Here is a 20,717-nt window from a genome sequence, read left to right on the forward strand (position 1 = left end):
TCATCTGTCACCCTTTGCTAATCGCAAACTTGAGTGAGAGAATTCTGACATATTCTATTCTACACAAATATTCTATGTAAAACATGCAATAAACACAAAATAGAAAATAGAAAATGTAAATTAAAAATAGGCCAAGTTGCAGCAACAACATTAACAACCACAAAACAGAATAATGATCTGCACTTGCTAGTGGATCTGAAACATCCCTTCACACGATATCGATATTCTTCACAGAGGTTTTGGTTCCATTCTACACGGTGCCAGTGTTTTTGTTTTCTTGTTTTGTTGTTTTCTATTGCTGCTGTTGATACCATGCTGATTGTTTTCAAAGCTTCTGTATTTGTGATGTGTTCGATACTTTTCGCCGCCTAATTCTCGACGCACTGCTGTTATTAGTGAGCCGAAGTGCAAGTTCGCTGCTCAGTTTAAAAAGCTGAAATCACAAAATCAGCGGATTACTATAATACTGCTGCTGCGCCTGACAGATCAACAGCTTTGTCCCTCTCCTTCAGTGTCGCATCGCCCTTTTATCGTTCTGTCAAAAAAGGCCCTGTTATCGTTCTTTTCCGTCTTATCTGCCTGTATTATTTTTTTTACCCCCATCACAATGTCATCGCGAGCGCATCGCCTAATAAAGGGCGCCGTGCTCAACTTTGCTCGCTCGCCGGGCGACATAAGGACCACAGTGGGCAACATCATATCGCGCGGTAAACAGGTCCAGGATCTCGTGGCCAACCAGCCCAAGCCCACGTTTTCAAACACAGTGGCGCCGCTAGCAAATTTTGAAAATGACCAAGGTCCGACTCATCGATAGTCACCTTTCTGCAGAACGTCAGCGCCGACAAGAGCGTCCGCGATGCCAGCTCAGAGGCCGAGCAGCAGCTGGGCGCATTCCGCATCGAATCGCTGATGCGCGAGGACGTGTACAAATCTGTGCGCGCGGTTTTTGATAACAAAGCGGAGATGACTGCGCTGGAGCCCGAGGACCGTTTGCTGGTCGAGAAGATGGAGGAGGAGTACCGCCGCAACGGCCTTGCTCTCAGCGCCGAAAACCGTGACAAGCTCGGTCATATCAGAAAGCGTTTGTCAGAGCTAAGTATCACGTTTAGCCGCAACACTAACGAAAACGACGGCCGCATCCTGTTTACCCGCCAGGAGCTTGGGGGCTTGCCGGAAGACTACTTTGACGGCCGCACTACCGAGGTAGTTGATGGCGTTGAAAAGTTTGTGGTCACGACAAAGTACCCCGACCTGGTGCCTGTCATGCAGCTGGCCAAAAGGGAGGAGACGCGGAGACGCTTTTGGCAACAGAGGAGTCGCGGTGTCCCGAGAATATCGCACTACTGCAGGAGGCAATTGGGCTGCGCGTCGAAGCTGCGCGGCTGCTGGGGTACACGACCCATGCCGAGTTTGTGCTCAAGCAGAACATGGCCAAGACGCCCCAAGCTGTGCTAGAGTTCGAGCACGATTTGCGCAACAAGCTCGATGTTCTGGCCGACAAGGAGATTAAGGAAATCGAAGCGCTCAAAAGGGCAGATAACAAGGCAGTAGACGCGCCCTACGAGGGTCTGTTCAACTGGGACTTCCGCTATTACTCGAATCAGGTCAAAGAACGCAAGCACAAGGTCAGCGACGAAGAGTCAAACAGTACTTCCCGATGAAGCAAGTGACGCGCGGCGTGCTAGACATTTACCAGAAAATGCTCAGTCTGCGGTTTGTCAAGGTAGAAACCCGCCCGTGTGGCACGAGGACGTCGAGATGTACGAGATTCGGAGGCAACCAACGATGACTTTGTCGGCCACTTCTACCTTGATCTGTACCCGCGCGACGGCAAGTACAACCACGCCTGTGTCAACCCAATCCGCGCTGGCTTTGCGCACCCCGACGGCTCGCGCGAGTACCCGGTCGCGGTGATGCTTGCCAACTTCCCCAAGCCTACATCCGCGGCGCCCGCGCTGCTAACGCACGACGACACACTGACGCTTTTGCACGAGTTTGGCCATGTCTTCCACCATATCTGCGCCGAAACCAAGTGGTCTCACTTCCAGCTTGACAGCGTGCAGATGGACTTTATCGAGGCGCCATCACAGATGCTTGAGAACTGGGGCTGGGAGCCCTCGGTGCTGCGCCAGTTTGCCGTGCACCACAAGACAGGAGAGCCCATTCCTGAGGACCTTGTCAAGCGCCTTGTTGCTGCCAAGAACGAGGGCGCTGGCTTGTTCAATTTGCGCCAAGTGTTCTTTGGTCTGTTTGACATGGCCATCCACAACACCGCCGACGGCAATGTCGATGTCAAAGCAGTATACAGGGAGCTTCGCGAAAAGACCACCGTTTCTCTGCGGGCAGCATGGAACCTGCGGCGCTGCGACCTTTGGCCATATGATGGGCGGGTACGACGCTGGTTACTACGGGTACCTGTGGGCCAAGGTCTTCAGCTCCGACATGTACGCCTCGCGCTTCCTCAAGGACGGCGTGGACAACCCGCAGACCGGGTTGGATTACCGCCGTGAGATTCTGCTCCCTGGTGGCAGCCGCGACGCGTCAGTGAGCCTGGACAAGTTCCTGGGCCGCAAACCCAACAACAGGCGTTCCTCGAGTCGATTGGACTGGCAGAGCAGCAGGCTTAAAAAGTCGGATAACCCTCACGTGATTTTCCAGCCAATAGAAACAGCGATTGAGCCTCTTTTTGCTTTATACGCCAAAATCTCGTTTTTTGGCAGAAAATTTTTTCGTGCTTTAAACGCAATTTCAAGACTTGCGAATTTGCCATTTAAAATTTTACTCACATATTTAGCATAGTTCCAAATCTTCACGACGCCTAATTTAAATCGAAGCGAAAAAGGTGGGGGAGCTGTAAAAGCAAATTTCTCTTTTTAAATCGCAGAGTGCATAAATCTATTTTTTTTTACTTCTCTTCTTTTTTGTCGACCGATTTTTCTTTAAAAGCTAATCAGCACTTTTTTATATTATTTTCAGGACAATGTACCAAGAGAACTACGACGATGAAGAGTTTGTGGGCAACATTGACGTTGTTGCCGACTCGTATGCCAATGTCGAGGAGATTGACGAGGCCGAGATGGACGAGGAGGAGCTGATTATGCAGGCGCAGGCCGGCGTGCAGACCATTCCCGAGCAGGTGCGCAAATTCCTCGGACATCTGCACCGGAACCTGAAGAACGGCAATGTTAACGATCTGGCCTACAACTACGAGAACCAGTTTGTGCGCCTGTCGGAAAAGTTTTACGCCAAGGGCTCGTGGCCCGAGCCGCAGTATGTTGCGGCGCTGGTGGGCGACGACGGCGTGTTTCTGACCCTGTACCGGAGCTGTACTACCGGCACATCTACTCGCGGCTGCACCCGTCGCTGGAGACGCGGTTCCGGTCGTTCGAGAACTACTGCGACCTGTTCAACTATATCCTCAACTCGGATGGCCCCATTGAGCTGGAGCTGCCGAACCAGTGGCTGTGGGACATTGTTGACGAGTTCATCTACCAGTTCCAGTCGTTCTGCACGCACCGCAGCCGCGTGAGCAAGCGCACGCCCGAGGAGCTCGCCCTCCTGAAGGAGAACTCGCAGGTGTGGAACACGTACAGTGTGCTTAACGTGCTGTACTCGCTGATCCAAAAGTCCAACATCAGCCAGCAGCTGCTCGTCAGCCAGCAGGGCGGTGACGTTGTCGAGGCCGCTGGTCAGTTCGGCGTGCGCCCCCTGTACAAGATGCTGGGATACTTCAGCATCATCGGCCTTGTGCGCGTCCATTGCATGCTTGGCGACTACACCTGGCGCTGCAGACCCTTGAGAACATTGAGCTGGGCAACAGCCGCGCGCTGTTCACCCGTGTCACTGCCTGCCACGTCACTGTCTACTACTACGTTGGTTTTGCCTACCTGATGATGGGCCGCTATGCTGATGCTATCCAGACCTTCGTGCACATCCTGACCTTTGTCTCGCGCACGAAGCAGTACCAGCAGCGCTCGTTCCAGTTTGACACTGTGAACAAGAAGGCTGACCAGATGTACGCGCTCCTTGCATTGCCGTGTCGCTCAGCCCCGTGCGTGTGGACGAGAACATTCACACTTACCTGCGTGAGAAGTACGGCGACCAGCAGCACAAGATGCAGCGTGGCGGCGAGGAGGCCATTGATGTTCTCTCCGAGCTGTACCTGTTCTCGTGCCCTAAGTTCATTGTGCCTAACCCGCCCAACTACGACGACATTGAGGCTGCCTCCAACTCCGCGGAGCCCCAAGCTACCAGCTCAAGACCTTCCTGCGCGAGGCCCGCCTGCAGCTCGTTGTGCCGACGCTCAGGTCGTTCCTCAAGCTGTACACCACCATGGGTCTTGACAGGCTGTCGACCTTCCTCGATATGGACGCGGCAGAGCTGCGCAACCAGCTTATTGTCTACAAGCAGCGTTGCCGCCAGATCAAGTGGGTCGGTGGCGCCGATCTGCTGGCCGGTGAGCCCGTGACCACCACGGACCTGGACTTTGCCTGCAGGAGGACATGATCTTTATTGCTGAGAGCCGTGTTGGCCGCCGCTATGCCGACTGGTTCATCCGTAACACCAACAAGGTGCAGGACATGATCAACAGCCTGGAGAACCGGCAGAAGGCCGTCATTGCCGACGCCGGTAAGCCCAAGGTCGAGGAGCAGGCGACCGTTGCTGTCAGTGCCTAAAATTTGGCACGAAACAGCATTCTTTTTCATATTATGTGTGAAGAAATATAAAAACAAATATTTGATATTATTGATACATGGACGAGGAAATTAAATTGTATATGTTGTCTATCACGGCATGATGATGGTCTCAGTGCAATAGTCAACCAATCGAACCCAGTCGGTCTTTAACATGACGACAGCCTCGACGAGCGCAGTGCACGTCTGGCCGACAGCAACCGCGCTCCATAGGCCGACCAAGCCGTGGCCTGAGACTATAGCCCAGTAATACCCCAGCGGCAGGCCAACGACATACAGCATGACAAATTGATGCGCATGGCCAAAGCCTGCTTGCCCTGCGCCGAAAGCAGCTGTGAACAAACAAACGCCAGGGACTGTGCGGCAAACCCAAGATAGCCACGGGCAATACCTCCTTGGCTCCCTGCACAGTCTGCTCGTCGTTGGTAAAAATGCGGATCCACGTCTCGGGCGACCAGAGAATAGCAAACGCGCCCAAGAATGCAAATATCAGTCCGAGGCACAGCGAAACAGTGGAAGATATCTTGGCGCCACGCACAGAGCGGTGACCAATAAGATTTCCAGCGCGGTTGAGAGCAGCGACGCCGATGCTGGAGAAGGCTATCATGAACATGCGAGATAGTGCTGAGATTACGGCTTGGATGGTCAAGCTGCTGCCGCCCAGCTGAGTTGCTGCCATGGTGATCAACTCACTGGTACCTGTGGATAATACAGTCAGGACCAGACTGGGCGGCATAAGGCGCAGGAAGGATTTCCAGGGCGCGCGCACTCGAAGGCCGCCCCAGATCCGGCTCACATTGTGGCGGCGCACCACCCAGAAGGTAGCCAGCAGCATAGCCAAGTAGCTCAGGCCATTTGCCAGCGCAATGCCACGCACGCCGAGCGAAAAATAAGGTGAAAATACGAGTAAATACTGAGCACTCAGAGTGACCACGGTGCCCAAGAGAGTCAGGTAAGGCAGGGGGTATGTTACGCCTTGAGAGAAAAGAAGCTGCTTGGCACACATGAGCGTGCCAAAAAGCATGAACGGCACAAAGTACCAGCGCAGGTACGCGGCAGCCATCGCAACCATTTCCAGGTTGGTTCCGTGCATGAAATGGGTCAGTAGGGGCTCTGCAGAAAACCACAGGGCGCCCAGGACCAGGCCCATGGCCCACTGCACCTGCATGGCCTGGACAAAGTAGGCGCCGACGAGCTGCGGCTGCACAGAGGTGTACGCCTGGCTGGCACACGTCTCCAGGCAGTTGAGAACGCTGAACAGAACTGGGTACCCAGTCAAAATAACCACCATGTGCGCCAGCCCAATGCCCCCAAGCTCGTTGCGCCCAGGTGACCGGATGAAGCTATCTGCGACATGCTGATGATAGCCTGCAATAGGTTTCCGATTAAAATGTAACTCGAGGTGTTAAAAATAACCTTGACTTCGCGCGTGACAATCGATGTGGTCTGCTGTGTGGTGTCGTCGCCAAATGAAGCGAATGTAGAGCCAGCAACAGACGTGCGGTGGTTCCTGGGGAGCAGCAGTGGCGTGCGCTCGGTGTCGCCTAGGCACGCCGAATCCATTTGCCCGGCCGTCGAGGCAGCTATGCTGTCCATCATAAACAGAGTCGCTGAGCTTTGCAGAAAAAAAGTATCCGCCGAGTGTCTATTTGCTGTGAAGGAAGGCTGACTATTATTCTGCTCCTGCTTCTGTTTCGGTTTCTGCTGCTGCTTCTGCCGCTGACTTTTCTGGTTGTGCCTGCGGTGTGTCCGGTTTCCAATAGTCCGATGACGATTCGATAGTCGTGAGGGGTCGCCGCGCGCTGTCGAATATGTAAGCGTAGGAGGAATCGCCGGATGAGGAAGAGGATGAAATTGAGGAAACGGAAAATACAGAGGAAGCAAGGGATGCGCTGCTCATGCCCTGTCCCCTCAAAGACCTCACGCCATTGAGGCTTTCCACAGCACCACGACCCCCAGAATCAAATCCATTGGCAGTAATCAATTCGTGATTAACAACACTACTACCCATCGATCGCTGACCAGTGAAATCGCTGCTGCATCACGCTCATCTGCGTCCAGTGGCAGCAACGAGCGTTGGAAGTAGTCGCTGTTTCTGGCGCTCTCTAGACTTCCCAAATGAACAGAGTCGGTGCTGCAGGGAAGACCCTCGAATATGCTTCCCAGGGGCGGGTAGCGCTCATACGCCGCACTGCGTCTGTGATCTTTCAGTTCCCGCAAGGCCGCTTCCTCTGCTGCGGCGGCGGCCTCCTTCGAGGCCACTACGTGAGACATTGACCGTATGCTGCTGTTCAGGTAGCTATGCGGTGCATTTGCCATATACTCGTACACCGTGTGCGGTCTGGGCAACGGGAGGGCTGCGGAGAGGGTGCTATGGACATATGGTGGCTGGAAAACGATGACTGCAGGGCAATGGACTGGCGGCGGTTCATTGAGCGAGGTGAAAAATGAGACAACATGGCTGTTGGTGACGGCGGGGTCATGTTTGAATCAAACGGATTGTATGTGCGTGACTGGGTTGGGGTAGCCGTGGCGGCAGGCGTTGGCGTCGGTGTGAGCATGGGCGATTTTACGAGGACACAGAGTACGGTGTGTTACACAGGCTGTGTCTGCTGTTCGCAGTGCTGGCAGCCGTGGGTGTTACTTGAATAACCATGGATGTGCGGCGGTTGAAGCCTCTGTTGGTTTTTCGCGAGTAAAAGTCGTTGGTTGATGTGGCTGGCATAACGAAAATGAAATGGGCATGCTACTGTTATTTTTTTTAAAAAAAAGGAAAAGTTTAATATTCTAACCACTTGCGGCTTCCTCGTCCCTTGTATTTTTTAAAAAGAAAACAAATATTTAAAGCAAAAAATGTCAACAGAACATGGACGCAGCGCCGAAGAGGAGAGAAATGCCTTTTGTTAATTTAAACAAAAGGAAAACAACAATTTATTTAAAACTCCTTCCCAGGCTGATGTTGACATGCATCTTGTGAAATCAAAAAAATTGGGGAAGGGACGGGTGCTTTTACACTACACTCGCTTAAACGATAAAAATCCCCTGAGCACCGCTACAGGTTAAAAAATTTATTATATATTTTTTCTCTCCGATACACCTGAAAACCTGTTACAAAAAAGGTGAATAAGGGTCACGCAACCGTTTCCAAGTTGCCTTTTTTCTCTCGCAATTCTTGTTTGCTCAATGTGTGAGAGGGTATTTTATTCCTCGATTATGAACAAAACAAAAATGTAACAATGCAACAATGCGACATGCAACATGCACCATGCCACTTTGCATTCATCATTTAGAGCAGAAATAGAGAAGGGTACCATGGGGATCTCTTCATTTTTTATTTTTTAAAATGACTTGTTCTTTATTTTTTCAAGCACTGTCGAATCGGAATATGCGCACGTGAGAAATACCCACGTTCAAAAGTATTTTTCTTTACTCCCTTATGTCCAACTCTATTACGCTTAGCATAATATTTGTGCCATGTACAAAATAACCAGATAGAAAAGTCACACGATTAACAATCCTTAAATGAATTTTTTTTTTATAAAATAAAAAAAGTTCACAAGAATAAAATATCCGTTCAATTTATTTTTCTACGCTTTTGTCGCCTGTACAATCTCGCTCATGCGCTCCGCTGCAGCCTCAACGCATCGAACAATTGTTTCCTGAGAAATGACACCCGCGCCACGCTTCCACACATTGGCCAGCCGACCGGCATCATCCAAAACAACCAGCAACTCAGCCGTCTTCATCTGCTCCTCCGAATCGTCTGCATCTGCGACCAGATACTGATCATCAATCAACGAGAAGGTGGCAGGGTACAGTCTCCGCTTCAGAACCAGCTGCTTGCCCTCACCCTCTGCAACCTGAACAAGCCCTGAGGCCTGATCAATCTCCACCAGGGGCAGCTTCAAATCACGCAACGCAGCCTCCAGGGCAATAATTGCTGCGTCCAAGGCATTCCCGTCGTATTTCAAGCAGACTATATCTGCGGCCAATGACCAGACAACCTTGTCCTCCTCGATGCAAAGAGAGCCGAGATCAACGGATGAAGTAACCAGCCTGTGAATGTGCTCGCTGGCCACTTGGGCCTCCTCGCTGGGGCGCCCGGACGGAAGTGGGCAGAGCACATGGGCGAGAGCTCCACATTGGTAGTGAGGTATCCGTGGGTGGGGCGGCGGACATCGGGCTCGCAAACGGTGGCCTTAATGCCACACACCATGGTGGTGTTGCCCAGGCGCACGGTTGCAGATCCCTGTGCTGTGCTAATTGTACCCTGAACGACGAGAGGCGCGCGGAACTGTGAGAATGAGCGACCAGAGTGCCGTGTTTGCTGCGTGAGGAACCGGCGCTGGAACTCTACTGGGTGGATGCGCTCAAATGTCTGCATCGCAAACGTGACTTGCTTGTTGTTATCCTCCGACATTGTTTTTGAAATATTTTGTAGCTGTCCCCGCTGCTTGTTGTGAATATAATAAATGAGAATTTTAAATAATGTTTTTTTCTTTATGCAATAAAAAAATTTTCCAACAAAATTTTAATATTTAAAGGCACGCAAAATTGTCTGCAGTGTGGGTATTGTCACGTGCGTATTGCTTTTAAATCAAGTAAATTTCATTTTATTAATTCGTTCAAGTATGCTGCCAACTATTGTCTTAGATTTGTAAAGCGGCGTATGGGGTTGGTACTATCGTGGATAGTACTATTGATAATTTATTAATAATATGATTAAAACTCCTACTGGAAGAGGCTTTTCTTCATGAATCTTGGTCTACCAGCTTGGTATTTAGACCAAGTGAACGCGGCCGCGTTGCTAATTGTGAACACCAGCGTACGAGGGCGACGTACAGTATAAACGTCCTTTGATTTCAATCAGTGTTTGATAGGGATCAGTGACACCAATGATCAATCCCCTGATACGTAACAATTTGTGCAATATGTGGTGCATATATAGTTGGCTAGATAAACATTGTCAAGTCGATAGATTTCGATACTTTATTCAAACTTGTCAAAAGACAGCTTAGTTAAAATAAGTAGTTTAGTAATAAATAACATTTGTTGTGATGATTTTTCTGAATTAAGACTTGAACAATATTCAACTTTAAATATATGCTTGCTTTCTTTGAATATACATACATACATACATATATATATATGAATAATGTATTAAATAATTTAAAAAAATAAAACATGTATCAAAAGTAATTTTTTTGTTCTGCACATTTTGGCAAAAAAACAAAAACAAAAACAATGAAAAAATTCATTGAAACAACGGCGTTGACTCGTCAATCGGCGCAGCCTCAGCCAACAGCGGCGACAAGGGCCATTTTGCAGCGCCAATGCGTTGCATACAGCGCTCTGTTTCCGCCACCCAGTCCGAAGTAAACACCAACCAAGCCTCAGTCCCAGCAATAAGCACAAAACCCACAGCCATCCCGACCCAAAGCCCAGCCAACCCCCATCCAACAGCAAAACACAAGAGCCACGCCAATGGCACAGCAACCACGTACAATGCCACTACCCGAACCACTGCCGCCACCGCCTGCCTGCTCTGGCCCCTCAGCACGCCAGTCAGCACATTAGACACGACGTCCAACACCGTGACCAGAGCCAACAAGGGCATTAGCGGGACCAAACCCAATATAAGCTCCGGGTCCTTGGTAATGAACGACGCGATAAGTTTAGGGGAGACAAGCATAGGGAAGGCAATGAGGGTGGCAGAAAGCAGGGTCATGAGAACACTGACGTTGGCCGAAAGCCTGGCACCCTGCGGGTTGCGGTCGCCGAGCAAGTTACCGGTGCGCGAGCTGATCACCATACTGAGGTAAGAGCCAGTGCGGGCAAACGCACCCTTGATGGAGTTGAGCACGGCCTGGATGGCCAGTCCGTGGGCACCCAGAGATGTGACGGCGAGAGTGGCGAGGTCAGAGAAGCCATAGGAGGCGATCCCGGATATAGCGCAGGCACGCCCAGTGCTGTGATGAGGCGGGCGTTGTGTCGGAAATCGCTTATTGTGAATGCGCCCCATTCGGACCGACACGGCATCATGTATATGTACAGGGCGTTGGCGAGCAGCACAGCGAAATACGCAATGGTCGACGCAAGGGGCACGCCAATGAAGCCCAGATTCCAGCCGGAATCCCCAAATAGCCTCAGTCCCGCCCACATTCCAACCAACCCAGCCATCTCAAAGCCAACAGTGGGTTGCATCAGACCCTGGGCCAGCAAGAAGCGCTTCAAGCAGGTCTGCACGATAATGAATGGAAAGTACAGGCACTCAAAGGCCAAGTACACCTTGGCATAATGCAGAACCTCCGCATCGGCATTCAACATTGACAGAAATGTTTTCGGGTTGAGCCAGAGAATGGCCAAAAATACGTTGGCTAGGAGGAAGAGCCAAATGGCGTGTTGCACGTAAACGCCGATTTTCTTTGTGCCCGGGACGGTCGCCGTAAAGCCCTGGCTGCAGAGGGTCTCGAGGGCGCCGCCCAGCCCGTACATGAATGGGTAGCCGGTGAGGTTTACAATGAGCAGGGAAAGAGAGCGGCCGGCTAGGGGCTTGGATCCCATATGGCCGAGCGCTTGGAGCTCGAGAATACTTGTGGTAGAGCGCAGTGTACCTGCTAGGCCCATGGGCAAAGCCTTGGAGAACTGGTAGTATGCTTCGGCCAGCCATGGTCGCCGAACGCATCATCGTTTTGCGGCATGTCTTTTTTTTTTTTTAATGTTTGGTAATGACAAAAAAGGGACTATATTAAAGTGTTTGTATATGCAAAAAAATAATGAGAGCGATCGTGTGCGTGTGTGTATGTGGAGAAGAGAGAGAAGGAATGAGACGAGATGAAAGATAAACGAAAGAGAAATAAAAAACTAGATTTTTTTCGCCCTTTCCGTCATCCATTCTCCATGCAATGCTCAGCTGCTCAGCTGGCCGATTATTAAGTAAACGTGTGTGCGACGAGGAGCGCGCATTGTGTGACCGAAAGCCTTGTTGTTAACTCAGCACGTCCTGCGCCGTGCTAAGCTCACCGAAAGATGGCAAAGTTGACTTTGATCTGCATGCAAAAAGCCCCTGGGCCTGGAACCACTCATGCAGCTCAAAAACGCACACGTGACTATATGGATAAAACAAATATAAAAAGGCGCAGCCAAGAAGGTGAGAGCAAAAAAAAGGGAAAGCATTCAACGCCACGGCTTTTTCTTTATTCTCTTTAACCTTACAAATCCAAAAAGCAAACAGTCATACCTTTGTATAAAAGAAATCTCCAAGCCTTTTTTCTTTTTTCTTTTCTTTTTCTCATTCATTTCCCTCCACGACGACCCTTGTTCAATTCGTTTAATATTCCTTCCTTTTTTGCATCGACATTAGCAAATTAATGTCTTTTTCTCATTCACATTCTACTTCATCATCACCACCACCACCACCACCACCAACACCAAAGCGACCAAGAATGAATTCAAACTCAGAAGCAACTCAGGAGAAAGAGGATGCCCAGCAACAAGCGTGGGCATGCCAGCAGGCTTCAAGCTAAGCGAGTACCTAGAGGGCTACCCTTCAGAGGTGAAAGTCAGGCGAGCCATCTACATCGGCGAGCGCTCCAAGCCTCTAGCGGCAGAAAGCTACGCGATCGCGCTGTCAGAGCTGCGAGACAGCACTCGCAACGTCACCCTGTACGACGAGCTGCACCAGCGGCTGCAGCAGCTAGGCCAGGCGCCGGAGCGCGACGCAGTCTGGGCAGAGAAAACGCGCAACGAGAATGTCTGTATGCGCGAGGACCTGAGACAGCGGTGGCAAGGGCGGTGGCGCAGGGGCAGAAGCGCGAGGCCATGCGTGGGCAGAGGGAGCTGGCGCAGCACCTGATGGCCTGCGGCGCATGGGCGGAGGCCACAAGGGCGTGGCACGATGCGCGCGAGTACTGCACGAGCGTCGACGAGCAGGCACAGCTGCACCTGGAGGCCGCGCAGATTGCCGCGCTGGAGGAGCGGTGGGTGCAGGTCGGCAGCTTTGCGCAGAGAGCGCAGCTGGCGCTGGCCAAGGGCACGGCGGCGGCGGCGGCGCAGCAGCAGGCGGTCGACCTTCTGCAGCTGCAGGCCAGCGTGGGCGAAGGCCGGTGGCTGACGGTTGTGGCTGCGGTGGGCGGCGCCGGGGGCGGCGCGCTCTTGGCAGAGGGGCGCTGCGCTGTGGCTGCGCGCGACCTCGCGCTCTACGGCACCCTGGCCGGGCTCGTTGCGCTCAGCCGCGACGACATCAAGCGCAGGCTGATTGGCGGCGCGGAGTTCGGCAAGCTGTTCGACCATATGCCGGAGTGCCTGCGGCTGCTGCAGAGCTTCTGTGCGTCGCGGTACACCGAGTGCCTGCGCTGCTGGACGGCATGCTTGCGGTGGCCGGGCTCGACCCGCTTTTGGGCAAGCACGTGGCGCAGCTGCGCGCCGCTATCCGCGAGAACACCGTCGTCCTGTACACGCAGCCGTTCGCGTCGAGCAGCCTGGACACGATGGCGCGCGCGCTGCGCTTTGAGTCGCGCGCAGCGCTTGAGGCCACGCTGGCCAGGCTGATTGAGCGCAGGCTCATTTCGGCACGCATCGACGGCACAAAGGGCTTCCTGGTCAAGTGCGTGCCCAGCGCACGAGACGCCGCGCTTGAGTCCGTCGAGCGCATGTACGCGACGTTCAGCCTGCAGGCCGAGCTGATGCTGTCGCGCGTGCAGTTCCTCGAGGAGGAGTCTGCCTCGGGCAAAAGGAGCTGACGGCGGGGGCTGCGCTGCGGGGGTTCTTTCTTTCACCTTTATTGAAATGCTTTGGAAATGACAAATACTAAGCAGCAGGGGCGGGTTTACTCCTGGCCGAAAAACGTCCATGGGATTTCGAAAAACACAAACGGCGTGTACTCGCTGCTCAGGATGCTCGAAAACTCGTGCATGTCGAAAGCGCCGTCGGCGGCGGCGGCGGCGGCGGCGGCGGCAGCGCTTGCCGGCAACGAGCCCTTCCCGGCCTTCCCGGTCTTCCTCGCTCTGTCCGACGCCCTGGTGCTGGTCTCCAGGTACGCGTAAAAGTCGGCCAGCTGGCGCTTGATCCTGTCCGCCTGCTTGCCCGGCTTCACCAGCACGGGCAGGAAGTCGGGCGGATCCCGTAGCGCAGCACGCTCTCGACAAACACGCGCATTGCCTTCACGTGCACCCACGCAACCACCACGTCGCCGAAGCAGCCGGCCACCACTCGGACAGGTTGCCCAGCAGCTCTGTCTCCTGCTCAACCACCTCCATCTGCATCCTGCGCTCGCGCTCGAGCGCCTCCTCGTCATAGACGAAGTCGCGCACGGTGAATCTCGCGTCCCTGGCCCTTGTCGTGAACTCGTCCGCTGCGCGCTTAAACACGACAACAGAGTACAGGATGTACTCGGAGTCCTCGGCTACCGGGGTGGCGGAGCGCGGGACAACCATGGTGGCGAGGCGCTCGTATGTGTTGAGCCATTCGGACGCCAGGCTGCGCGGAACAGCGACAAAGAGCGTCTGCAGGTACTCGGAGTCGCGCACGCAGTGCTCCGGGCGCACAATATCGCCGAGCGCGCGACCGACAGGTTGCCGTTCTGCTTGCGCCGCACCGTGGCCAGCGACCCCTTTATGGCATTGTACTGGGTCAGCTTGGACTTCAGCTGGCCGTCCACCTGCCCCATCTGCTCGGCCACCTGCCCGAGAATCTCCACCAATGGCCGGTCCACCCGGTACTTGGCATTGTCCCAGGCGAACGTGCGCAGATACTGGTCTACGGACTTCCCGCCGTCGACTGTCAGCTGGGCCTGAAGCTGGCTCGCGGTGACCGTGGGGTTGAGACTGCGCAGGGTGTCGGTGAACTTGGTGAGAGTTGTTTCATAGGCGGAGTCGAATTTGGCTAGGTCATCGGAGAGCCGGACGAGCCCATCGAGGGTGCCGATTTTGAAGGTGGGGAGGGAGAAGTCGTAGAGGTCGGAGCTGCCGATGCGCGATTTTATGTCGCGCCAGGCTACGTGGCCGTCGCCGTGCGCGGGAACGGAGAGCAGCCAGTAGAGCGTCATTTTGTGGCTATTCAAAAGATAAAAGTAAAAGTAAAAATAAAATAAAACAAAATAGAAAGTTGATTGAATTGAATTGAATTGAAATGGATTGAATTGAATTAAAGAGAGATGAAAAATAATGTAGATTGGTTTAAACAAAACCAAAAGGGCTGCTTATATTATATGTCGTCATTGTGTCTGAGGACTCATACAAATAGCACAAATAGTGCTGACACCCCCCCTTTTCTTTCTTCTTTTCTGCTTGGGTTTATCAAGCCCGCTTGATCAAATCATCGGGCTCGCAGCTGCAAGATCTAACTGGAGAGACAAAAAAAGTTGTTTTCGTCAGAGACATACTTTTTTTTCTTCTTTTTTTCTCCTTATTTTCCTCTTTGCTCTTTGTTCAATTCAATTCAATTCAATTCAATTCAATTCAACCCCATTTTCCTTCCAAACAAAAAGCAATGCAAAAAGCAATGGCTGAAGACGCCCCAGTAAACATCATTATGATCGGCATGGCCGGGTCAGGCAAAACAACGCTCCTGCAGCGGCTAAACGCGCACCTCCACGAGCAAAAAACACCGCCCTACGTAGTAAACCTCGACCCAGCAGTCACCAAGCTCCCGTTCCAAGCCAACATTGATATCCGGGACACAGTGGACTACAAGCAGGTGATGAAGGAGTACAACCTCGGACCCAACGGCGGCATCCTCACGTCCCTCAACCTATTCACGACAAAGCTCGACCAAGTCATGGGCATCGTGGAGAAACGCGCGCAATCAAACAAATACTTCCTCTTTGACACACCCGGCCAGATCGAAATCTTCACCTGGTCGGCCTCCGGTGCCATTATCACGAATACGCTGGCCGCCACCTATCCCACAGTGGTTGTCTATGTGGTGGATACGCCGCGGACAGCGAACCCAGCCACATTCATGTCCAACATGATGTACGCGTGCTCGATCATGTACAAGACTCAGTTGCCGTTTTTGGTGGCCTTCAACAAGGTCGATGTGGTCTCGCATGAGTTTGCCGTTAATTGGATGGAGGACTTTGAGGCGTTCCAGCAGGCACTCAGGCAAGACGATGAGTGCTTTATGAACTCGCTGATGAACTCTATGAGCCTTGTGTTGGATGAGTTTTACTGCCATTTGCGCGTCGTTGGCGTATCGGCGATGACTGGGCAGGGGATTGGGGAGTTCTTTGAGAAGATTGGCGAGCCGTTAAGGAGTACCACGAGGAGTTCCGCCCTGCTATGGAGAAGAGTATGGAGAAGAAGAGGGAGGAGGACCGTGGCAAGAAGGAGGCGCAGGTTGAGCGTCTGATGAAGGACCTTTCGGTGACAGAGGGAAAGGAGGTCGATCTTACGGGAGAAAAATAAAAGAAATAGAAAAGCGGTCACAAAAAAAATATAAAAAATATATAAACCTTTAGTAATTATTTTTCCGTTTTGGTTTCTTGAATTCAGGTATTATATTTTTTTTATTTGTTTTGTTTTTGAACTAATTCCTAATCAACCCCAGAGAGAACAAATATGCAGTGGTACTTGGCACGCGCCTCACTGTCGGCCGCATCGGCATCGGCATCGGCGGCGCTGAGGCCAGGGGTCTCGCAAAGACCGCTCCACGCTCTGCTCCTGGCCAACACAGCCCCACGCAACCCCACAGCCAAAATGGCCTACAGCACATTCCAAAGCGCCAAGCACAGCCACGATTACCATTACCATCACCGCAGCAGCAGAGAGGACAGAGACAGTGGAGACAGCAGAGGCACAGAGGCACCAGAGGCACCAATGGGGGTGCCTCCGGGTGCCTGCTGCCCTCGGGGATCGTCGGCGGTATCGCTCTGTTCCTGTACACCAAGCGAACAGCCCCAGTCTACAGCGACGCAGCAGCGGCTATGGCGCCGGTGTCCTCAGCCAGCGCCCGACTGCAAATCCTGCATGCGCAGGCATCCAAGGTATCGCTCAAGCTATCCAAGCCGCAAACATCGCTGCTGGCGCAGCTCGTGCGGCTCTTGGCGCCCGAATGCTGGCTGCTTCTGGGCGTGGCACTGACAGCCATGGGCGCAGCAGTAGTCAACCTGTGGACGCCCCTGGTGACAGGCGACCTGATAAACGTGATTGCGCGCAGCGTGCGTCTCTCCCTGGACGACTCCATCCTGGACGCGCTGCGGTCGCCGGCACGCAAACTGCTGTGCCTCTTGTGGCCAACGGTCTGCTGACATTCGCACATGCCACTTTGGTGACCATTCTCGGCGAACGCATCGGGCTCCGACTGCACCTCCAGGCCCTGGATGCGCTGCTCGGCCATGACATGGCATTCTTCGATGCCGTGCAGTCCGGCGACTTGGCAGCACGGCTGGCGGTGGACATTGGCGAGTTCCAGACGACGCTTAAGCGCATTGTGTCGCAGGGCGTCAAGGCTGCGACGCTCACCGTGGGCGTTGCCTTCCAGCTCGTGCGCCTGTCGCCGACGCTCGCTGGGGCGCTGGCAGCGACGATGCCGCCGGTGTACGTGGCGCTGGCGCTGTACGCACGGCTGCTGCGTGCGCTGCGCCGCGAGGCGCGTGGCTGGGAGGGCATTGCCACGGGCGTGGCCTCGGAGGCGCTGGGCGGCGTGCGCACGGTGCGGGCGCTGGGTGCCGAGCAGGCAGAGCTGCGGCTGTACGCCGAGGCGCGCGGCGAAGCAGCAGCAGCAGCCAGCCGCTTTGGGCTGCACATGGGGGCGTTCCGCGGGCTGACCAACACGGCCGTAGGCGTCATGGTCCTGGTGGTCATGTATGGCGGCGGCCGCCTGGTCGCCCAAGGCGACATGACGCCGGCGACCTGATGGCCTTTATGATTGCCACGCAGGCGGCGCAGCGTGCCCTGGACTCCCTGGCGCGCTGATGGGCCAGGCTGTGCGCGCCAAGGCTGCGGCCGCGCGCGTGCTGGAAACCACGGCCCTGCGCCCGGCCATTCCGCGCTCTGGCGGCATGCGCCCGCAGCTGCTCGGCCATGTGCGGTTCATGGACGTCGATTTGCGTACCCGACGAGGCCGCATGCGCCAGTGCTGAGCCGCTTTAATTTGGACATTGCCCCTGGCCAGGTGGTCGCGCTGTGTGGGGCGTCGGGCGGCGGCAAGTCGACGGTGGCGGCGCTGCTTGAGCGCTTCTACGACCCGTGCGCTGGCGAGATCTGGCTCGACGCCTGCCCGTTGACCCGCCTGGATCCGGCCTGGCACCGTGCACAGATCGGGTATATTCCGCAAGACCCCGTGCTTTTCTCGACGTCCATTCGCGAAAACCTGCGTCTGGCCAGCCCACAGGCCACAGACGCGCAGATCGAAGATGCATGCCGCCAGGCTAACGCCCATGTATTTATCCAGCAGTTCCCTGACGCCTACGACACTGTGGTTGGTGAGCGCGGCGCCCTGCTGTCTGGCGGCCAGAGGCAGAGATTGAGTATTGCGCGCGCCATTCTGCGCACCCAAGATCCTCATCCTGGATGAGGCCACGTCAAGCTTGGACGCGGAGAGTGAGAGGCTGGTGCAGGCGGCGCTGGATAAGCTTATGGTCGGCCGCACCGTCCTGGTCATCGCACATCGCCTGACCACGATTCGTAATGCTGATCGCATTGTGGTCATGGGCAATGTGCCTGGACATATTGTCGAGCAGGGCTCGCATGACGAGCTTATTGCGAAGCGCGGCGCCTACTATAAGTTATACACGGAGGCGCGGCCCGAGGAACATAAAACAATAGAGTAAAATAAATGCAAGCGTAAATATATATATATATATATATGTATGTGTGTGTGTGTGTGTGGTAAAATTGTTTAGAATACGAAAAAGAAAATATATATATGCGCACATTTTAGTGGTTGGTTGGCCGAGACATGCTGTTGCGCCAGGTGTCGTTGCCGCGCTAAAGGACCTCTGTTGATGCATTTGCTGCTGTTGGTGCTGCTGTTGGTGCTGCTGCTGGTGCTGGTGCTGGTGCTGGCCGAAGCGATAGTGGCCGTCTGACATACTGCTCAGCGGCGCATTAGACTGCAACCCACCATCCGCACTCACGCGATGCAGCCCCACAGGCGGCGACAACATCTCCATCATCTCCCCACCACCCCTATGCAGCTCCGTAACCCTTCCCCTAAGCCCATTCCGCTCAGCCTCCAGCCCCCTAACTACGTGATTCAGCCTCTCGACTTCCTTCAAGTACTTGGCCTCCATCTCATCCAGTCTCCGCTTCAGCTCACTATTCTCCACCCTAACGTCCATTTCTGACTGTGGGTTCGTCAACGCAATGATAGATGACCTCCGGGTATCCACAAAGCTCTCGCTGGCCGAAACCGCTGCTGCACTGCTGTAGACCGACCCGCGCCGACTTCCATTACCCGCACCCATGCCGTCGTCATTATTGATGACTGCTTCGACAGCGGTAATCAGAGCGCTTTTCAGCCCGGTACCACCACGCTATGCTATGCTGCCGCTATTACTGTTGTTGGCACGCACTGAGGGAGAGTAGTTTAGGAACGAGACGGGCAGCGGAGCCGGTGCTATGCCGAGACCCAGGCCGGGGCCGCGCAACGGAGGCAGCGCACGCTCCTCGTGCAACGCCATCTGCTGCGACAACGGCTGCTGCTGAACCGCGGGTCTTCCTCCAGAACCGTAGCCGCCCGATACCGCTTGCCCACCATGGTAGGGTGGTGGCAATCTGGAACCGTCAGTCATTTCCTTGGCCATTACCGCAGGATCCAATGCCGGATCTTCTCCGGCTGCTTCCACCGCGTCTGTTGATTCTTCCACCAATGGTAGTGGCGGCGTGGCATCCCGCGCGCGATAGCGCTCTAGGTGCGAAGTGACTGCCAATGAGTGGCGGCGCAAGAGCCCATACTCAATGGGCGGCAGCCGGATATTCTGCGCCAACGGCCCATGGCCGCTACTGTTGCTGCTGTTGCCAACAGCGGTTTGTGGCGGCAGCATCAATGGCTGCGTATGCATGGTCAGCATTGGCGGCGGCAGCGGTGCCTGTGTTCCAGGAACTTGTTGGGAAATATAATTTTGGCGAAGCGAATTAGCCAAGACAGCTGATGAAGATGCTCCTCCTCCTAGGCCGGTATTGATCCCCAATCCGCTGTTCCCTACTGCTGCTGTTGCAGTGACGGGTGCAGAGGGTATGGCTCCTTGCCATCCGCCCCAGAGTTGCGCTCTGGGCTGAGTCGCCTGCCGGCACTGTGGTCGCCGCCTGCGGGTGGTGGTGGTGGAGGCAGGTTGGAGGGTGAGTTGAGCAGACTGTTGGGAAGCCGCGATGGCCGTGCAGATAGGGATGTTGGCCGCTGCTGGAGCTGGCTGCTGGTCGGGGGCGTAGGTGCTGCGGTGACTGACTGCGCAAGCTGCGTGTTTGCGTTGTTGTATGACGACCAGGGTTTCGCATGTAACGAAGGCGGTGCTGAGGAACATTACCAGCGACATATAAGCACGCTGGTGCTGCTGCTGCTGTGTCAGTGAGTGTGGATTGACACTACTCTGGCTAGCAACGTCCGCGCCATAGTACTTGCCCTTCTGTTGCTGCTGAGGGTGTCCAGGGCCGACTCCAAACTGAGCCTGCATCCTGCGCAGCATAGCTTCATCCGCCGCCATGCTCGGCCTATGCGACCAATGCGACCACCCAGCATCCCCGGCCACAGTCGTCGTCGACGCCCTCCTCTGCTCCATAAACGTCGCCGCCACACTCTTCTGTCTCGGATCCACATACTGCTTAGGAGCAACCGCTGTCCTAGCCTTCTTCGCCGCCTGATTACACGCATGAAAGTTCTCCGCCCGCATATGCCTATTCAACGCATCCAAACGAGCAAAACTCCGACCACAATTCGTACAAGTATGTGGTTTCTCGCCCGTATGCAGCTTCATATGGCGTTTTAGATCGTGCTGCCGCCGGAAGGGGTTTGGCAGATTGGGCAGGAGAAGGGGCGTTCGGTGGAGTGCGTTAGTGCGTGGGATTTTAGGTTGTGTTGCCGGCT

The 20,717-nt window shown here is 54.2% G+C and overlaps 10 protein-coding genes across 10 annotated transcripts; 5 read left to right on the plus strand and 5 right to left on the minus strand.

The window, feature by feature from the left end:
- Nucleotides 1-197: 197 nt before the first annotated feature.
- BX661DRAFT_182988 (uncharacterized protein) lies at nt 198-2,980 on the plus strand. The gene is given in 7 exon segments (XM_051536118.1): nt 198-797; nt 815-1,260; nt 1,296-1,625; nt 1,649-1,723; nt 1,776-2,330; nt 2,347-2,544; nt 2,586-2,980. 7 exon segments carry the CDS (start codon nt 608-610, stop codon nt 2,625-2,627), a joined length of 1,836 nt encoding a protein of 611 aa, XP_051391455.1. The 5' UTR covers nt 198-607; the 3' UTR covers nt 2,628-2,980.
- BX661DRAFT_193923 (RNA polymerase I-associated factor PAF67-domain-containing protein) lies at nt 2,981-4,676 on the plus strand (the record flags this gene model as incomplete). Its single annotated transcript, XM_051537826.1, has 6 exons — nt 2,981-3,301; nt 3,325-3,753; nt 3,792-4,015; nt 4,048-4,179; nt 4,248-4,464; nt 4,497-4,676. The coding sequence occupies 6 exons, from the start codon at nt 2,981-2,983 to the stop codon at nt 4,674-4,676; spliced, it is 1,503 nt and encodes a 500-aa protein (XP_051391456.1).
- Nucleotides 4,677-4,787: 111 nt separating this feature from the next.
- BX661DRAFT_171227 (uncharacterized protein) lies at nt 4,788-6,290 on the minus strand (the record flags this gene model as incomplete). The annotated part of the gene is made up of 3 exons (XM_051533685.1): nt 4,788-5,026; nt 5,064-6,051; nt 6,111-6,290. The coding sequence occupies 3 exons, from the start codon at nt 6,288-6,290 to the stop codon at nt 4,788-4,790; spliced, it is 1,407 nt and encodes a 468-aa protein (XP_051391457.1).
- A 1,902-nt stretch (nt 6,291-8,192) lies between these two features.
- Nucleotides 8,193-9,180, minus strand: BX661DRAFT_182990 (exosome complex component RRP43-like protein). Its single transcript, XM_051536119.1, has 2 exons — nt 8,819-9,180; nt 8,193-8,786 (listed from the first exon to the last, which is right to left on the minus strand). The coding sequence occupies exons 1-2, from the start codon at nt 9,112-9,114 to the stop codon at nt 8,282-8,284; spliced, it is 801 nt and encodes a 266-aa protein (XP_051391458.1). The 5' UTR covers nt 9,115-9,180; the 3' UTR covers nt 8,193-8,281.
- Nucleotides 9,181-9,835: 655 nt separating this feature from the next.
- BX661DRAFT_182991 (mate-domain-containing protein) lies at nt 9,836-11,348 on the minus strand (the record flags this gene model as incomplete). The annotated part of the gene is made up of 2 exons (XM_051536120.1): nt 9,836-10,663; nt 10,723-11,348. Coding segments are annotated over 2 exons (1,341 nt in total), but the record flags the coding sequence as incomplete, so codon positions are not given.
- Nucleotides 11,349-12,104: 756 nt separating this feature from the next.
- On the plus strand, nt 12,105-13,650 carry BX661DRAFT_182992 (uncharacterized protein). Its single transcript, XM_051536121.1, is given in 4 exon segments — nt 12,105-12,451; nt 12,475-12,683; nt 12,702-13,020; nt 13,041-13,650. The coding sequence occupies 4 exon segments, from the start codon at nt 12,199-12,201 to the stop codon at nt 13,433-13,435; spliced, it is 1,176 nt and encodes a 391-aa protein (XP_051391460.1). The 5' UTR covers nt 12,105-12,198; the 3' UTR covers nt 13,436-13,650.
- On the minus strand, nt 13,522-14,739 carry BX661DRAFT_193936 (uncharacterized protein; the record flags this gene model as incomplete). The annotated part of the gene is made up of 3 exons (XM_051537828.1): nt 13,522-13,762; nt 13,902-14,227; nt 14,260-14,739. The coding sequence occupies 3 exons, from the start codon at nt 14,737-14,739 to the stop codon at nt 13,522-13,524; spliced, it is 1,047 nt and encodes a 348-aa protein (XP_051391461.1).
- A 381-nt stretch (nt 14,740-15,120) lies between these two features.
- Nucleotides 15,121-16,195, plus strand: BX661DRAFT_182995 (GPN-loop GTPase). The gene is made up of 2 exons (XM_051536122.1): nt 15,121-15,940; nt 15,985-16,195. The coding sequence occupies exons 1-2, from the start codon at nt 15,183-15,185 to the stop codon at nt 16,097-16,099; spliced, it is 873 nt and encodes a 290-aa protein (XP_051391462.1). The 5' UTR covers nt 15,121-15,182; the 3' UTR covers nt 16,100-16,195.
- A 106-nt stretch (nt 16,196-16,301) lies between these two features.
- On the plus strand, nt 16,302-18,498 carry BX661DRAFT_182996 (P-loop containing nucleoside triphosphate hydrolase protein). Its single transcript, XM_051536123.1, has 6 exons — nt 16,302-16,472; nt 16,496-16,932; nt 17,007-17,516; nt 17,617-17,723; nt 17,756-18,113; nt 18,193-18,498. The coding sequence occupies exons 1-6, from the start codon at nt 16,391-16,393 to the stop codon at nt 18,463-18,465; spliced, it is 1,767 nt and encodes a 588-aa protein (XP_051391463.1). The 5' UTR covers nt 16,302-16,390; the 3' UTR covers nt 18,466-18,498.
- Nucleotides 18,499-18,571: 73 nt separating this feature from the next.
- Nucleotides 18,572-20,523, minus strand: BX661DRAFT_198595 (uncharacterized protein; the record flags this gene model as incomplete). The annotated part of the gene is made up of 5 exons (XM_051538241.1): nt 18,572-18,596; nt 18,632-19,170; nt 19,210-19,831; nt 19,861-20,090; nt 20,119-20,523. The coding sequence occupies 5 exons, from the start codon at nt 20,521-20,523 to the stop codon at nt 18,572-18,574; spliced, it is 1,821 nt and encodes a 606-aa protein (XP_051391464.1).
- Between the last annotated feature and the right edge of the window lie 194 nt (nt 20,524-20,717).

The sequence above is a fragment of the Kickxella alabastrina genome (assembly GCF_025024165.1).
Source record: "Kickxella alabastrina strain RSA 675 chromosome Unknown BX661scaffold_12, whole genome shotgun sequence".
Classification (NCBI taxonomy): Eukaryota; Fungi; Kickxellomycota; class Kickxellomycetes; order Kickxellales; family Kickxellaceae; genus Kickxella; species Kickxella alabastrina.

Bases quoted from the DNA above. Each gene is read 5' to 3' on its own strand.
- BX661DRAFT_182992 (XM_051536121.1), top strand. From the start codon at position 12,199: ATGCCAGCAGGCTTCAAGCTAAGCGAGTACCTAGAGGGCTACCCTTCA.
- BX661DRAFT_182990 (XM_051536119.1), bottom strand. From the start codon at position 9,114: ATGTCGGAGGATAACAACAAGCAAGTCACGTTTGCGATGCAGACATTT. The intron at 8,787-8,818 runs GTGCTCTGCCCA...CGGGCGCCCCAG, and splicing joins AATGTGGAGCTCTCGCCCAT to CGAGGAGGCCCAAGTGGCCA.
- BX661DRAFT_182988 (XM_051536118.1), top strand. From the start codon at position 608: ATGTCATCGCGAGCGCATCGCCTAATAAAGGGCGCCGTGCTCAACTTT. The intron at 1,724-1,775 runs GTAGAAACCCGC...CGAGATTCGGAG, and splicing joins TCAGTCTGCGGTTTGTCAAG to GCAACCAACGATGACTTTGT. The intron at 2,545-2,585 runs GTGAGCCTGGAC...ACCCAACAACAG, and splicing joins GTGGCAGCCGCGACGCGTCA to GCGTTCCTCGAGTCGATTGG.
- BX661DRAFT_182995 (XM_051536122.1), top strand. From the start codon at position 15,183: ATGCAAAAAGCAATGGCTGAAGACGCCCCAGTAAACATCATTATGATC. The intron at 15,941-15,984 runs GTTAAGGAGTAC...TATGGAGAAGAG, and splicing joins TTTGAGAAGATTGGCGAGCC to TATGGAGAAGAAGAGGGAGG.
- BX661DRAFT_182996 (XM_051536123.1), top strand. From the start codon at position 16,391: ATGGCCTACAGCACATTCCAAAGCGCCAAGCACAGCCACGATTACCAT. The intron at 16,933-17,006 runs GTCTGCTGACAT...CTGCACCTCCAG, and splicing joins TGTGCCTCTTGTGGCCAACG to GCCCTGGATGCGCTGCTCGG. The intron at 17,517-17,616 runs GTCGCCCAAGGC...CTGATGGGCCAG, and splicing joins TGTATGGCGGCGGCCGCCTG to GCTGTGCGCGCCAAGGCTGC.